A 15,953-nucleotide genomic window follows, 5' to 3' on the forward strand; every position below is an offset into this window, starting at 1 on the left:
ATGACTTTCACTTTGTCATGGACTTATGTAACTTAACTTATGCAAATATATTATAAATATATTATAAAGGAGCAAATCTCTTAATTTTTTGAATACAGGACATCATTTTATAAAAAAAAAAAACAATTATTCTCTTCATATAACAATCTTTATGTAAACTCAATACAATTTCTCTATATGACAATTAAAATAGCGCATACCAGAAATTAGATTTATGAAATTACATTATCAGTATAGTTACATGATAAATAATTAAATTATGATTATTCATGGCATCATTAAATGGGCTAAAAGAACTAATCATTTAATCCTTTGCATTTTTGTATCATATTCAGTGCAAAAGTTTTGCTGTGATATTACATAAAATATATTTTACAGAAATTATTTGTTTAAATATTAGCATTTGCTTAGATTTGCATTACAAGATTCAACATAATCAGTTGCTACTGTTATAGAGAGAATAATTCCAAATGCAAAGGATTAAAACATCCTTATTCCAAGATCTAGCTTTGGTATGACGTATGTGGATACTTAATATATTATAAATTATATTTAATATATTAATATATAAAATTAAGCATCATTGATGAATTTTATAAAATAATATTTGATGGAACTATATTTTCTGCGTATTTCATAAGTTAATTATAATATTGTCGTTTTTAATTTATTAATCGCGTGTGTATGTTTACATTGCAAGACAAAAAAAATATATATATTATCTATTCATATCTCTCTCCACCAAAATATTATTAAAATTAAATACAATTAAATATCTCCACTGACCATTCACTGACTGCATTTTCATATAAATAGAATTAATATATGTTTAATATCCAGTAATAGAGTTTTGCTGCAACATGACATGTTTTAATATTATTTGCTATAATAATTTTTTGCTATAATAATTACTCAATATTTTATTAATTAAAAATTTTCAGGATTAAATAAATTAATAAGATTAATATCTTTTTTTAAATAAGGCTGACAAAAATACACTTATGTACATATATTATAAGACTGATTAATTATTAATCAATATATTCTAAAGACACAAAAAAATTTCACAGCCACAGTGATTCATAAAATAATATTGAGATTCAACATATTCTCATTTTTCAAACTTATTTTGTATCTATCTGTAATAGCTGCGGAAAAAGAATATTGTATGAAGATAATATTTCAAATTATTAATAAGAATCTCATAATCACAATCATATCTAAAAATAATGACAGTTTTTATTCAGCGCGTATACATGTCATTGCCTCAAATCAATTATTTAATTATTCAATCCTTCAATTATTAATTATGTAATTTATAGATCATAATATTAGATTACCGTGATGAGTTTAATTTTGCCTTTAAACTTTATCTCTTAAATTTATATTTTGCATAGATTTCAAGCTTAAAACCTCAACTTATTTCGCTCACGAATGCAAATAAAATTGATTTATCTGCAGTGTGGAATTTTTTTCTCTTAAGCAACTCGTCTCTTTTGGTACAGCCTTACTTTAATATAGTTACAAAAAATAACGCTCTGTTATATCTTTAAAGGAACTCCCTGCTTGATATAGTTAATTTTGTCTTTGAATGAATAATTCGCTGAGATTAAGCTTTTGAACCTGTCTTATCTTGAAATCTTTGCACGTGAAGCCTCTTATAATCCTTTCTATATTTTTCAATCGTCAATTCGGCATCACTAGTATTTGACAGGCTCAATGCTACCGGATCCAAGCTCGCGGCCAGTTTCAAATATGTTTCTTCCATCTCCTTCGTGATTTTCACCTCATAATCTAAATTCTTTTTGTGACATTCCTTCGATGGTCGCTCATCCAGTACATCAAAACTTATAAGATTTTCGCTTTTGTCTTGTTCTATATGCTTTGATAAGATATTAATATTATTAGATTTGTTTTCTATAACCTTCTTGTTACAATCTTCGATATTTATCAAAGGCTTTTTCGATGCGTCTCGAAGCTTGCAAACTAAGGTTTCGTCCTGCTTTGAAGACTTGCACTTCTTCAGGGAATTGTTCGAATAGACATTGCTCGCAGTATTCTCTTCGCACTTAATTTTATTGCTATCGTATGATGCAGCATTTTCCATGCATGTGGATTGACGACTGACGTCAATGGACGACTGGACCCACTCGGCTACTCGTTGCAACTGATTGTCCTGCAGTAGCACTGGTGGTGAATTGTCCTCGCTATTAGTAGACATTGAGTGCTCGGAACCGGCTCGAGATGCCTTTTTTGCATGTACTAAGGCAGTACTCGCCTTGCCGCTGCCATTGCTGTATAATACAGTCTTGAAATGACCGGCATTATCCAGTAAAATGTTTTTAGAACCGGGCGTGACGCGCACTAGACAATTCCGCGGGCCTATTATGCGATTTGAGTTGGTCTTGGTGGTTGAGTTAAAGGCGCCACCAGTTAACGATTGTGCAACATCGCTGCAGCTACTAGACGGATCGGAACTGGAAATTACCATACTGTCACTACTGAAGCTCGGGCTAGTCGCTATTTCCATCTGACTGCCATCATTCTGATTCGCCGCGCTATTATCCGGGCTTTTAACTTCGATCAAAGTAAATTGTGCTAGTGTATTTCGCGCCTCCGCTGACCTATCATTCTTCCAATCGCGATCATTAATAATATCAAGCTCGATACCGCAGTTTGCCTTGCATTTATTCTCCATCAAAGCATTTACTTCAGAATTCTTCAATTTTACCCATTCGTTCTTCCACAACCTGTCATTAATGATGTCGATATGCGTTTGTTCTTTATCGAAGAAGCGATTGTCGGCACATGTCGGTCCAGTATCGAGGAGAAGATCAACAGAGTTTCCCTCGTCCTTATTCCAACACTTTGCGATGGATCTAGTATCGATTGGGAAATCGCATTTCCTATTGTTGCTTCTAAGTGGTTTGGACACCTTGTCAATGTTTATTCTATTGAGATCATTTAATTTGGGAAATAACGAGTATTTATTTTCGTGGTTCTGGGACAAAGTCTTTTTATTTGAATTTATTTTTGTAGTGGCATAATTTTCCTCCGCCGTACAATTTTGCATGGTCCTGCTGATAAACTTGTCTTTAATATTCGGAGCTTGAGAAATAAGTATAGCGTAATCGCCGTTCGAGTGATGGCAGATCTTATCATTACTCTGATTAATTTCGTGGAAGACCGCATGCGACGCGAGGTTCGATTGAATTTTACCTTTGTTTTGATGTTTCTCACCATTCGTTGTACTTTCTGATGCTTGCTTTTCGACGCTGCGCGTGTATTCGTCGCAGAACGGAAACATATCAGGCACGCAAGTTTGCGTCTCAGCATCCACCATGAGGATGCTCCTGTGACACGTGCATGTGTCGCAATGTTTGGCAAAAATTCTTTCCTTTTCGCGGTCTTCCAGCACCTTCGCCATAATAGTTGCTGATACGATATCCATCGGTGGTTTAATTTCATCACTATCGTCATCACTGTGTTTTTCTACTGCAGGCTTCGTGATATTATACACCATAGCTGTCGGCGGAAATGTGGATATCGGTACAGTGATACTCTTCACATCCGGCTGTGTTACATCTTGCGTGGAGCATCGTTTTTGCGCGACATATGTTCGCACTTTAGCCTGTACTTCGGAAGGCAGCTGTAATAATAAAAAAAACGATAAGTTAAAATGTCTTATCTATATTTTTACTGCCAATAACAAAAGCGTATTTTGTATCTTTAAATACTTCCTATGTCAAAAGAAAGATATTTTTAAACAAAGTCCAAAATAAATGTGTGCTTCTTTGATAAATGTATAAGTTATATATGCACACTCTATATATTTTTTTTCCTATCTAGCAAAAATATTAATATACTATAATCATTAATATAGAATTAAAGAAAATCTCACTTTATATTATTATATCTTTAAAAATGTTTCTATAGTTTCTATATTTTTTGAAATTCTCTGTCTCATTTTACTTGTAAAAGACTGTGTAAATATTTAAATATAAATAGAATACATGAGAGTTTGAAATAAAGTTTATTTGTGCGCGCGCGTAACACGTACGTGTAACATTGTTGATGCATAAAATAAAAACGAGATGTTATATATAAATACAAATAAAATGTCATTGTAATGTTTAAGTATATAATAATGTAAGTATAATATATAAAGCATTGAAAACTAAAGTATAATATTTGAGAGATAAATGATATAAATATGAAATAAAGATGAAATAAATATTGATATATAGACATATCATAATATAACTCATTATTGTCATATAACAAGTTGATAAAATTTTTTAAACAAGAATATTAAGTTTATTTTATATATGATGATATCTTACCGAATCGTATTTCTGACCTACAAAATTGGAAGGTTTACATTGTAGTAATTGGATAGCCAAATTAACATCGTTTCTATATTTTTCCTGAAAAAAAAGGAAAAAATGTCTATTAAAAAAATAAACAGATATAAATTAATATTGCATATGATTATATGTAAGATTCTTTTATATTTAATAACTTTAATTTATATTTATGCACTAAAACTTTACAAGTGATATAAAACATTTAAGAAATGTAAAAAAAAAAAATACACACACACACACACACACACACACTATACAAGAGTACAATACTTACATTATCTTGAGTTAATTGATGAATTGTATAATTTGCATCTGCTAATCTATGAGACAGAGTCGCTATGTCCTTTGTGAAGGCACCTTTTTCTGTCTCACATTTGTCTACAATTCGCAGCAATTTATCTTCCAAATTTTGATTAACCTTTTGAACTCTCTTGTGCGCTTCGTATAGACGTGAGTATTTTTCTTGCCATATTAACAATTCCTCTTTCATGGACGCCAGTTCTCCATTTGGAAATTTATCAGCCTCGTTTAAAAATTGTGTCTCCATTGTTACAATATGATTATCTCTCTCAAGCAAACGCTGGCGCAAATTTTCTATCTCCACATGCAAATGCATGTCACAGTGTTGCTGATTATCTTGGCTGCAAGTGCCACACTTACAACCACATTCCTATATGACATTAAATGGGTCTATAAGTATTTATAATATTTTATAGTAATTTTGTTAATTGTAATAAACATAATATATAAATAGACAATAAAAGATTAATATTTATTGTATCATATATAATATGTATATATGTATACAACAAACAAATAGTTACAATATTTAATAAGAATAATATGTGTCCTATTTGCAAATATTGATATTGTCAGAAGAAACAGTCATATTACAAAAAAAATTAAATTAAATTATATTATAACATATATCAAATTATTATAAATTGTTATATTAAATGATCATTATAACAATATGCTTATATAATGTTATAAGTCATATCCTTTTTTCTATTTAAATAATGCAAATAAAGAGACACTAAATTAAAGTAGAGCAGCAGGATATATATACACAAAAATCCAAATACAATTTGCATTCGGATGCAGATAAAAAAAAGCATATATTGCAGTAAAAAATCAACATGGACAATGTTGAATCATTAAAAATTAATTAAAAACCGATACGAGGAAATTCCCATATCGTTTGTTGAAAAAATATCTACATCATCACGCTGTCTACCTGTATCAGCTGTCTGTCGCCACGTTGGCAATTCTTTCGCGATTAACTTATTGTATGGAATTCCCTGGCTAAATTACTCACATACCTTGCACTTCTCCGCCATAGTGATCCACGTCGCTGGAAATATCGGAAATAATGCAAAAATATCGTCTAACAACGCGACTACTGCGATGTCGTGGGAGCCTCATAACCCTTTCCTTTCTCGGCGTCTTTGACGTACTGTGGGATGTATGTGCCAGACGTTCGACGTCGCGATTAATCACGTGCGCAAATGAAACTCACGGCATAAACAATATGCATATACTGTACATTTTTAACGCGACAACTGACAGCTCACAGGAAATCCCATTCACATCACCTGTCTGTCGTCTCTTCGTCGTGTCTATTGCACGAACCAGCACGAACGTCTCGAAACAGTGACGTACCCATCGAATATCGGACCCTTATCATCAGGAATATTCAAAATATTTAATCGATAATAAAAATGCACAAACATACATATCAATGTACAATTAATGTATATTACAATGTAAATTAAATATTAAAATATATATTGCAAAAATCATATTATATATTATTAATTTAGTACTTATAGCGTAAAGAAAGATGAATAATTAAACATAAGAAGGAATTAAATATCTTGCAAAATTTTTATATTTCAATGTTGTATATAACCATTTTTATTATAATTTTTATAATAATTTGTATAAATATTTTTTATCTGGTGGATCGAATTGAAATAAGGATAATGTAGGAACGAAGATTGATTTGCAAAAGTATTTATTAAATGTGTGTTACATCCCCATACATTATTTATGTAATTATAAATCGTTAATGGCGTTAATACAATCATAATAACGTTAAATGTCCACGATATTGTGTCAAATAGAATACTTGAAAAATTGTCGAATCGTAATATTTATGTGTGTGTGTATGTATATGTGTGTGTGTATGTATGTATGTTTTTATATTCGTATCTTCCTCTTTTGTATGTTTTATTTTTAAGAAAAATGCTACATTTTGAAGTCAAGACCGTAAGTACATCGGTCACAGTTTAAATAATGCAGAAGTTAATTTTGCCTAAATGTATAAGATATTTGATCAAAAGCTAAAATTTTTGTTGTTCTTATACTGAACATTAACGTTGACCAATGTTGCTTTTTCCAATTTTATAAATACACACGGAATGTCCAGAAAAAGTGCAGCACACAATTATGAATATCTTAAAAATAAATTTATATCTTCTACTTAAGCGAACACTTCAATATCTTCAAACTAAAATATAACATATGTAATTCTATTTCTTGTGTAAGTATATATATATATATTTGTTTTTAATTTAAAATAGAGAATTAACATTGATCATTGTAAAATTTTAACCTTGAAATTTATTTTTTCTTTTAAAGCTTTTGCATATGTTTTATAAGTTATTTATTTTAAGTCAAGTGTAATAAGAGGTCAAATTTTAAAATAATTAATTTAAATACGTCCAATATATGTCATGTGTGTCATGAAAATCTCGGTCCAATACCAAAGTCAAATAATTAAAACAAGAGTCAAGTTGCCGAAGATGAAAACGGAAAAAAAAGAAAATTGAATTATGACTTATATACGTGAATTAATTACTTATAAAAACACATTTTTCTTGAACAATCCTGTGTAACCATGTGTACGTAATATTCATCTAATATTGATGTATATGTACAAAATGCGACAATGGTCGAGCGGTTGTTTTGATCAGACAATAGTCACTACCAACAACAATCTTAAAATTCTGTTGCAGACTGCAAAAATAAAGGCACCACAAACACTGCCTTCAAACAATATATATATGTAGCTTTTTCTTTATATAAATTAGATTATTTTGTTCGCTATATAAAATTTTTATAATGTATAAACAAATGTATATATATTTATATATTCATGATAGACTTAAAATATAAAAAAATAAGTATCCAATGATCATTAGACTACGATAGTGAGACTGATGCCATACTACGATGTTTTTCAATGATAGGATTAACAAGTTGTAAAATAAAACTAATAACAATGCTTAAAAATGAAAATTTTTAAATTATTTTAGTTATATTTTTGTTATAATTATTAAATAAATTATTAAATAAATCGTTATCGATTTTTTTAAATAATTTTGAAGCTTTTATTCTACGTTGAAAAATATCGCAGTATTATATTCATATGTAATTAATATCTTAAAAAAGAAATTCGGAAATTTCTTTTTCTAATTACCAAGAAATTCAATCGTCGTTTGTAACGCCTTCAATTTCGCAGACCGCATTTGCAGTTTACGCTATCATAAAACTACACACGACAGAAAAAACTCTTATCTAATTTGCTATGCAAGTGTCGAGTGCAGTTGAAGTCTTATGCAACTTCGTCAATGATCATCACTTCGTGATTACATCGAATTAAAGCGTCGGCATGCCCTAATCGAAAAATTCTAAAGCGCTATCTTTTTATCGGGTCATATGAACGAATGCGGTCGGGGAAAATTTGATTAACAAGCACGACGAAATCGTAAATTCTTGTTTAGTATTCATTGCACTATGCAAAAATATTATCGATGATCTGAAAATGTGTGTTAATCTAACATGTATGATATTTTTATCAATAGATAACATGAAACAATGTATCGAAAAAAACAGCTATATTATGTTTGAACTTGCCGAAAAATGCAAAGAGAAATTGCTAATCATACAAAAGAACGTAAAAAGCAACGGTTTTTTCCTTCTTTTAATCATCATTCTAATCATATTAATTCTTATGAATATCGTGTATTTTTTTTGTTAATTATTGATCTAAAGCATTTATCTTGACTAGTGAAATCTCTTAGATATAATTCAATTTTATTTAAATGCAAATAAATATATATCTTTTACTTGTTCATATTTAGAGAATGAAATTATATAAAGTTATGTGTGTATAACTTTTTAATTTATTATATACAAATTTAATAATTAATAGAATTTCTTATTTTGTATTTTTAAAATTATTGTAGATTATTATTTATAAAATTTTTGTAGATTAGAATAAAAACCTTTTTTCCAAATTAAAATAATAAACAATCAAAAATATTCCTTATAGCTTATCATAAAATAGTAATTTATCATAATAAATTTATTTGTGTGAAGGAAATCGAACCGTTTCTTTCAACATTCGTCCAGGGTCACAATGGCATTATACAATTATGCAAGAAGAAATATATATCCCTACAACATATGATACACAAGTAGTAAGATTTATATACGTTTATATAATGCTTATATATTGTACTCTACAATCGAAATGATCCAAACATTAATACGTTCTTCAATATGCGGTAATTCGGAAAAGTATCGATTATTTTTGTTTTATCTCATATAGAAAAATTCGAGGTGTCATGGAAAATGTGAAATACGATTTTGCATCCGTGAAAGAACGCTGAATGATATCGTGATAGAAATTAATAAGTCGATCAGATGAAGAAAAGGCACCAATATTCAAAATATGTTTTAACACTTTGAATCCACCAGTCTATATTTTTTAATTTATATTTTGTGAATGAGATAATCTTATGCCTATTATTTATTTTATTGACTTTCGTTTTATTTCTATTTTTAATACCATATGGTATATGTATATTCTATAATTTTATTTATGCAAATACTTAATTTTATATATGATAATTTGCTATAAACTGTGATAAAACGATATCATCAATCGGATTCAAAGTGTTAAAATATTGTTCTAATAAAAATGAGATAAGTACAAAATGTTTTGTGCTAATTGCAAGTGCCATTATTTCTTATTATATTAATATTCGTTCTAGTTGCCTCGCGCACATCGCATTCCAAATTTTCTATATATAAAAGTATTGTTTCACCCCTTTAAATCCCTGTTCGCTGTATATTACTGTTGTTATACAAGACACTCTGCCGCATATGGTTTTCGTATAGAGTAATTGACTAACTACTTATTATTAAGAAAAGGTACGTTGTCATCGCATTCAATTTTTCCTACATTTGAACACAGTTACAAAGTTTGGAACATTTCAAATGTTGAGCGTTTTCTTCCTTTTTTTATATTATATATACACATGTATATATATATATATATATATATATATATATGTATATATATATTATACATGTATATGTTATGTAAGAATATTAATAAAAGAATATGTCCGAATGCAATATTGCTTAATTCTACATATATATATACTGTTATATATTTATATATATATATATATATGCGCATGTGTTTGTATATATATATATATAATATTTATAAACTTTTTATATTCCTATATAACAACAACATAACGCCTTTGAATAAAATTTAACAAATTGAACACAAAGTTCTATACTAGGGCAGATTACGTTTAACGAACGATACTAATCGTGAGATGTGAAAGTTTGTAGAATTATGCTAAATAGGACGATCTATTTCACACCAAATTCTTTCATCATAACGGAGGTACAACAATCTCGTTTCGCTGTAAATTGTTATTAATTTTATTGTAATAGAAACTAAATTTTCTCGAGATCCAATAATATATATTATTTACTATAAATATAGTTCGAATATTTGTTTCTATTTTTCATTTAATTCTTTTTAATAATCAATGTTATTTAAATAAAGGAAAAAACAATAGCTATATTATATAATCTATTTATCAAAAAATATACATGTATAATGTTTTATATTTTGCTTAAAATCAATAATCAGTCTTAAGATGCAAGTATAACATTTGTCGAAACGAAGTTGCAGCATCTCGAAATTATTGCGCGAAACAAGGCCACAAAAGGATATTACAATAATATCATCCTATACTTTTAAAAAATCGTTATCTTGTAATTTACTAAGGATTTTTTTATAATATACATCTAGATTAATCATTCATGTTAAAGACTATTGTGTGTACGTATGTATCAGCAACAGTAATATATATAAAGAATGCAGCTACAGCAATCCTATCATGCGATATTGAAAATATAATATATTTTCCGATTCTACCGTATTATATATTAGAAGTGATTGTTTAAAAAAGTATTTTGCTTATGCTATCTGTGATTAATATAAAAATGCATCTCATGCTTTTTGTTAAAATTTTGTTGGAATTATACATAATATTTGCAATTTTATTTGTTCACGTAACAAAAATTGTTCCTTCGAGAAAAGTTATGTTTTATTCATTACACAAATTGCACAATATTAAATTAATTGCACAATTTAGACTATATACTCTATCCGATTTTTAGCATTTTAAATCGAATACCAAAATAAAAAAATAACGTTCTTAATAGTAAGGCAATTTTAGAAAGTAATTTATAGATTATGTTAAATAAAAAAATTCTTTTGCGATTTGGATTACTATTTTATATTATATGAAAAATTAAGTTTATTAATTTAAAAATTTAAGTAAATTTTGCTTAGATTACTTTCTCATAAATTTAAGTTTTTTCTAATATGTATGACATAGATATATGTACATAAAGATAACTAAACAAAACATATTAAGTTACGTAATTATACTCTCTGTAGCTGTATTAGTATATTATTGTATTAGATATTATTATAACTGTATTAATTATAATTTGATATATATATATATATATATATATATATATATATATTTCAAATATATAATCTTATTCTTATTTTATTACATAAAAATATCTTGAAAATAGGAGCATTAACTCTGTATCGATATCTAAAAGTAGCTAACAAATATTAGATATTAAGAAAAATATTTAATTCGAAATTAATATGCAAATATTTCGAAGGAACAACTAATCTTACAGAGTGAATCACAAATAAGAATTGCACTTTTTCGGCATTAATTCATTAATATATTTACGCACAGCGTATATTATATACATATAAAGAGATAATACCATAAAAACAAGAAATACGAACGCTTATTATCGATAAAGCCAACATATGTATAAATAAATATATATATTATTGATGTCTCATATATAAATTCTCTATAATATACATATAAGGCCAAATGTACATTGACATGACATTAGTATTACCACTGCGTTTGAACGTGTTAACTTTAAGAAACTGATATGCGAGCAATGTAGGTAAAGTTAAAGATAGTGTATAATTTATAAGAATGAATTTATCACGCTTATCTTCACGTCGAATATGACAAAAAATAATGCTTATTTAACTGCATGTGGTAACGCAATTAATTTTAATGTCGTCGAGTCGTTAATCTAACAACAAGCATTGATCATTGATAAAATCTCAATGACGGCAGTATCTTTAAATAACGTATCGTGGATGTCTGTTTTTTTCCAAGTACGAAAATGAATAAAATGCATTCGCGTTGCTATTCTCCGATACATGGAAAAATAGAACGAATTTGTTCTCATATTTTGTTAGACGATATAATAACATATAACGATATAGTATATATATATATAAAACATCGGATTGATAAATCAGAATATGTCAAGATCTTACCGAAATCAAACATTTATCACTAATAACAATTATTTATAATATATATATACACGAAATATAAGGTAACTTAACATTTTCCGCGTTATTTATGTATTATTGATGTGCATATAAAATCTACTACAGCAAATATTAGTCATATCGGAACGAAATTGGTGTTATTTATAGTCCAATTCAAATTAGACTATAAATAACAGAATTAATTTCAAAATTCTTGAAACTTGATACAGATATTTTTAAATGAAAAATAAAGCCCTAAAATCCACCTGCTTTCGACGTGCATTAAAAAAACTGTTTTTTTTTTCATATAAAATATACTTTAATTAATCATATCACATATGCAATCTTTATGTTATATAGTCATAATGTTGTCTGATCTTATCAGACGAGAGTCTTCGAAAAATCCTTATATCACTTAGTCATACAAAGTGATATATAAATAAAGTATATTTTATTTAGTATGCATTCCCCTCTCTCTCAAGAAAATTATATGTATCAAGTTTCAAAATTTTCAAAATTATTTTCGGTATTTACTCTTATTATTGGACTATTAATGCATAAAGAAATAATTTCACATTGTCAATTTGATTATACAATTTCAAGAACTAGATTGACAATATATACAACTAGAAAAATTTTAATTTGTGTAACTAGAAGAATGTATAATTTACCGATTTATAACAATTAGAGAAGCCAAGTAGATTCTCTCAATTCCTTGATGTATTTTCCGAATAGTATTATTGAAGAAATAACCGTCATATGATATGACATCTATTTTCATATCGCACATTTCGCTAATGCGTCGATTCATACGTTATTTGAATTGCTACTAGTCTACCTTACAAGCAACCTTGCATCCGGAGTTAAACATCTATTACTCCAATTTATCATTATATATACGTAACATGTAATAATGCAATATCTCTCGTCATAAAAAATCGTAAGCCTTAGTCATACTTCGAACAAGGTCATTTGTAATTACAGGATGGATAATTTTCGTCACTGTTAAAACGCGTTAACAAACCTGTTTCCAATATATATAAAAATTTATATTTATAATTCATATATTTATTCTCTACACACACATATATTCTATCTGCGTATACATATATTTTCGAATATATTTTAACTAAAATTTTCTTAATCGTGAACATAAATCACAGCATGATATTTTATTTCAAAATGTAACAATATAAGCATTTTCCATAAAATCAACTTACACTCTGTTATATTTTTCCTTTCGAATTTTTTCGTAAAAAGAAACAGGTTTTCTAACTGTTTTCTTTGAAAGAGATTTTCTTTATACCTTAAGAGTAGCTTTGGGAGACCAGTGGTGGAAACGGGAGGGTCCTGTCGGATAAGAGGACGGGTGTACCCATTTATTCCCCCGATGTCCCATAAAGGGCGGTGGAGAAGGGCCACCGAGGAAATGCGGAGGCATTATATTGTACCAAGGCTGATTGATTGGATGAGGACCGTAACCCATGCTAAAGGAGTGACCGAACCACGAACGATTTCTGTTCAGATGCAGTCTAGGACTATTCAAATTACGTCTCCTACCTGTACCGTTATTGCTATGTTGTTGGTTTTGATTAGCAGTGCTTAATAGTTTTGATTTCGGCTGTTGTTGTTCTGTACTAGCGGTTAAAGGGGATTTCTGCAACAGAAATATATAAAAATTTATTTCCAAGTTATCATGTAGTTATGATTGAATATATATAGGAAATATATAAACAAAATATTACATGTAAGTAAGATATTGATAGCTTATATCTGCAAATTAATAATTTTAGAGATAATCAATTTTTTGACCTTTAAATTAATTGTTTTTTATATACTAATACATATTTCATATCTAATCGATATATTCAGAATATTGTAAATTGTTCATTGTATAAATGTTTTGTATGATCTGAGAAAGATATAATAAAAAAACAAATTAATTCATAAATTGAGAAATTGAATTTATACTTGTACTTATATATTCTATATGTTATAGGAAGTATTAATTTGTTTTAATCCATTTAATAAGATATTAATTGAATTAATAAAACAATCACAACAAAAATGCTTGCCTGTATCTTGATGGACCCCACATGGACTTCCTTGTTCTCTTTTTCCATGTTCTTTTTATGTTCGCTTTGAAAAATGGGTACAGTATTCTCCTTATCCTCAAACGATGCCAGCGTGCAATATGATCCCTTACTCTCACCGAATCGACAGCAGACCTCATTGGGATCAACCCACAAAGTTAACTCCACCGGCAGGGCCAGGTCTTCATATTTGACTCCGGCAGCACTCGCGGCGCTCTCTAGGGTTGCATCTCGACGATTGTGGCCATTGACGCGTATACAACGATATCCCTGGCCCTTGAACGGCTTGTCGGGAAACCAGTGGTTTTTAAAGCGTTCCGTCAACAGTTCGACCAAGTGTCGCTTGAAGCATTCTAATTGATCGGGACTAAATTTTTCGCTTTTTTCGATCAGCTTTACTAAGAACAGTACCGCCGCCCTGATCTCGTTGAGCATCTTGTCGCTGTCGTATGTCCCAGTTACAGGTCGATCGGATGCACTTCTCGCGATACCACAGTAGTAAGCTCTTGGAAACTAAAGTACCATTTGCCCAAGTCACGGTGGAGCACATAGAGCCCTTCTGCACCGTTGCAACGCTTAAATTCTTCAAGATCTATGTTTCTAGCGTGTATTGCTGGCGTCTTGCTTGCCAAACTTTGAGTAATGTTGTAGTTTTGGCCGTACAATTTATATATCCTACTAGAGTGCTGCTACAATCTGTATATAAACAGAAAAAAATATCATTATTATCAAATTCACTATTATCAATTACCTCGATATTTCGCTTCGAAATTCCGAACCGTTTCGAATCCAGGTCAAGAGTAGAATCGAATGAAAAAAAGCGTAAAAAACCCGTGTTATAAAGTGAAGAAAATGCATATTCAAGTAGATTGCCTCCCGCTAATGGAGATCCACGATGATAAACATAAACGCGTGAGTCACGAAATGAGCCTTTAAATTAAAAATCTAATTCACGCCTCGATCTCGGTAGCATTAAAGTACCTCTTGAGGTACGCCTGAGGTGGGGAAAAAAATTAGAACGCAAAGTGCGTTCCACTTTTCAAGTTCGAGTTGCTCGAAAACACTGTGCTCCGCACGAAACACGAAGCGTTTGTTTGTTTTCCCTCGGTACTTCAACGAAACCACGTGTCTCGTCCGACGCGCGTTCAGCGCGAGCGATGTCGCGCGATCGGGATATCCGCGGGCTCGAGAAGCGAGACGAGTCCCGAGTACAATATGTTATGCAGCTTGATGCTCGGAAGGCAGGTTAGGTCGAGAGGAAGTCGCTTATCCGAGCGTCGCTGATAATCGAGCGACGTTCGATCCTCGGGCGACAATCGCGCGCATCACGTCACCCCCGCGGGACGAACGTCAACGTCAACGTCGACGCCGACGTCGACACGCGACGATGATTTTATGCCAGCTCATCGCCGCCGTCCCGCGCACTGCCAGATCCGTGGCCCGATTTTCCCCGTTCGCGATCGCGACCCGTTTCGCGGACGCGTTTAATATCGGGCGTCCAACGCGAGGCCGCGGCGACACGGAGCCCGATATCGCGCGATAATAACATGAAATGATTCTTACGAGTCAGTGACGAAAATTCCGTGTCCCTCTACTGCGCGAAGCTCTAAAAAAAACTACGTCTTCGTTCTCTTTAAATAAACGTACCCGACCTAACACGTGTTACGTTGCACTCCACGATCATGGAGCAGCGTACGATGTAGATGCGCGTGCTGTGCGATGATTAGTTTTCAATTGGATTAAAATGGCCCCGCCAATCAGCGTACACTCCACGCAACGATT

At 30.3% G+C, this 15,953-nt stretch overlaps 2 protein-coding genes across 3 annotated transcripts; both read right to left on the reverse strand.

Moving 5' to 3' along the window:
• Nucleotides 1-1,075: 1,075 nt before the first annotated feature.
• On the reverse strand, nucleotides 1,076-6,050 carry LOC105258114. Its single transcript, XM_011269193.2, has 4 exons — nucleotides 5,690-6,050; nucleotides 4,642-5,037; nucleotides 4,344-4,427; nucleotides 1,076-3,649 (listed from the first exon to the last, which is right to left on the reverse strand). The coding sequence occupies exons 1-4, from the start codon at nucleotides 5,705-5,707 to the stop codon at nucleotides 1,610-1,612; spliced, it is 2,538 nt and encodes an 845-aa protein (XP_011267495.1). The 5' UTR covers nucleotides 5,708-6,050; the 3' UTR covers nucleotides 1,076-1,609.
• Nucleotides 6,051-13,229: 7,179 nt separating this feature from the next.
• LOC105258115 (protein BTG3) lies at nucleotides 13,230-15,865 on the reverse strand. Of its 2 annotated transcripts, none has more exons than XM_011269194.3 (3): nucleotides 15,735-15,865; nucleotides 14,154-14,867; nucleotides 13,230-13,735 (listed from the first exon to the last, which is right to left on the reverse strand). In XM_011269194.3, the coding sequence occupies exons 2-3, from the start codon at nucleotides 14,604-14,606 to the stop codon at nucleotides 13,379-13,381; spliced, it is 810 nt and encodes a 269-aa protein (XP_011267496.1). In that variant the 5' UTR covers nucleotides 14,607-14,867; nucleotides 15,735-15,865; the 3' UTR covers nucleotides 13,230-13,378. The 2 variants fall into 2 exon arrangements, with proteins under 2 accessions (XP_011267496.1, XP_011267497.1); XM_011269195.3 differs by lacking the exon at nucleotides 15,735-15,865 and adding an exon at nucleotides 15,153-15,629.
• Between the last annotated feature and the right edge of the window lie 88 nt (nucleotides 15,866-15,953).

The sequence above is a fragment of the Camponotus floridanus genome, unplaced genomic scaffold (assembly GCF_003227725.1).
Source record: "Camponotus floridanus strain SB8 unplaced genomic scaffold, Cflo_v7.5 scaffold88, whole genome shotgun sequence".
Lineage (NCBI taxonomy): Eukaryota > Metazoa > Arthropoda > Insecta > Hymenoptera > Formicidae > Camponotus > Camponotus floridanus.

What these genes read in the sequence shown, in the direction of transcription:
- LOC105258114 (XM_011269193.2), bottom strand. An exon ending in ATCAATTAACTCAAGATAAT is followed by an intron (nt 4,428 to 4,641) that starts GTAAGTATTGTA and finishes CTTTTTTTTCAG; the next exon opens with GAAAAATATAGAAACGATGT. An exon ending in TAGGTCAGAAATACGATTCG is followed by an intron (nt 3,650 to 4,343) that starts GTAAGATATCAT and finishes TTATTATTACAG; the next exon opens with CTGCCTTCCGAAGTACAGGC.
- LOC105258115 (XM_011269194.3), bottom strand. Translation starts at nt 14,606, where the DNA reads ATGCTCAACGAGATCAGGGCGGCGGTACTGTTCTTAGTAAAGCTGATC. An exon ending in TGGGGTCCATCAAGATACAG is followed by an intron (nt 13,736 to 14,153) that starts GCAAGCATTTTT and finishes TTTCTGTTGCAG; the next exon opens with AAATCCCCTTTAACCGCTAG.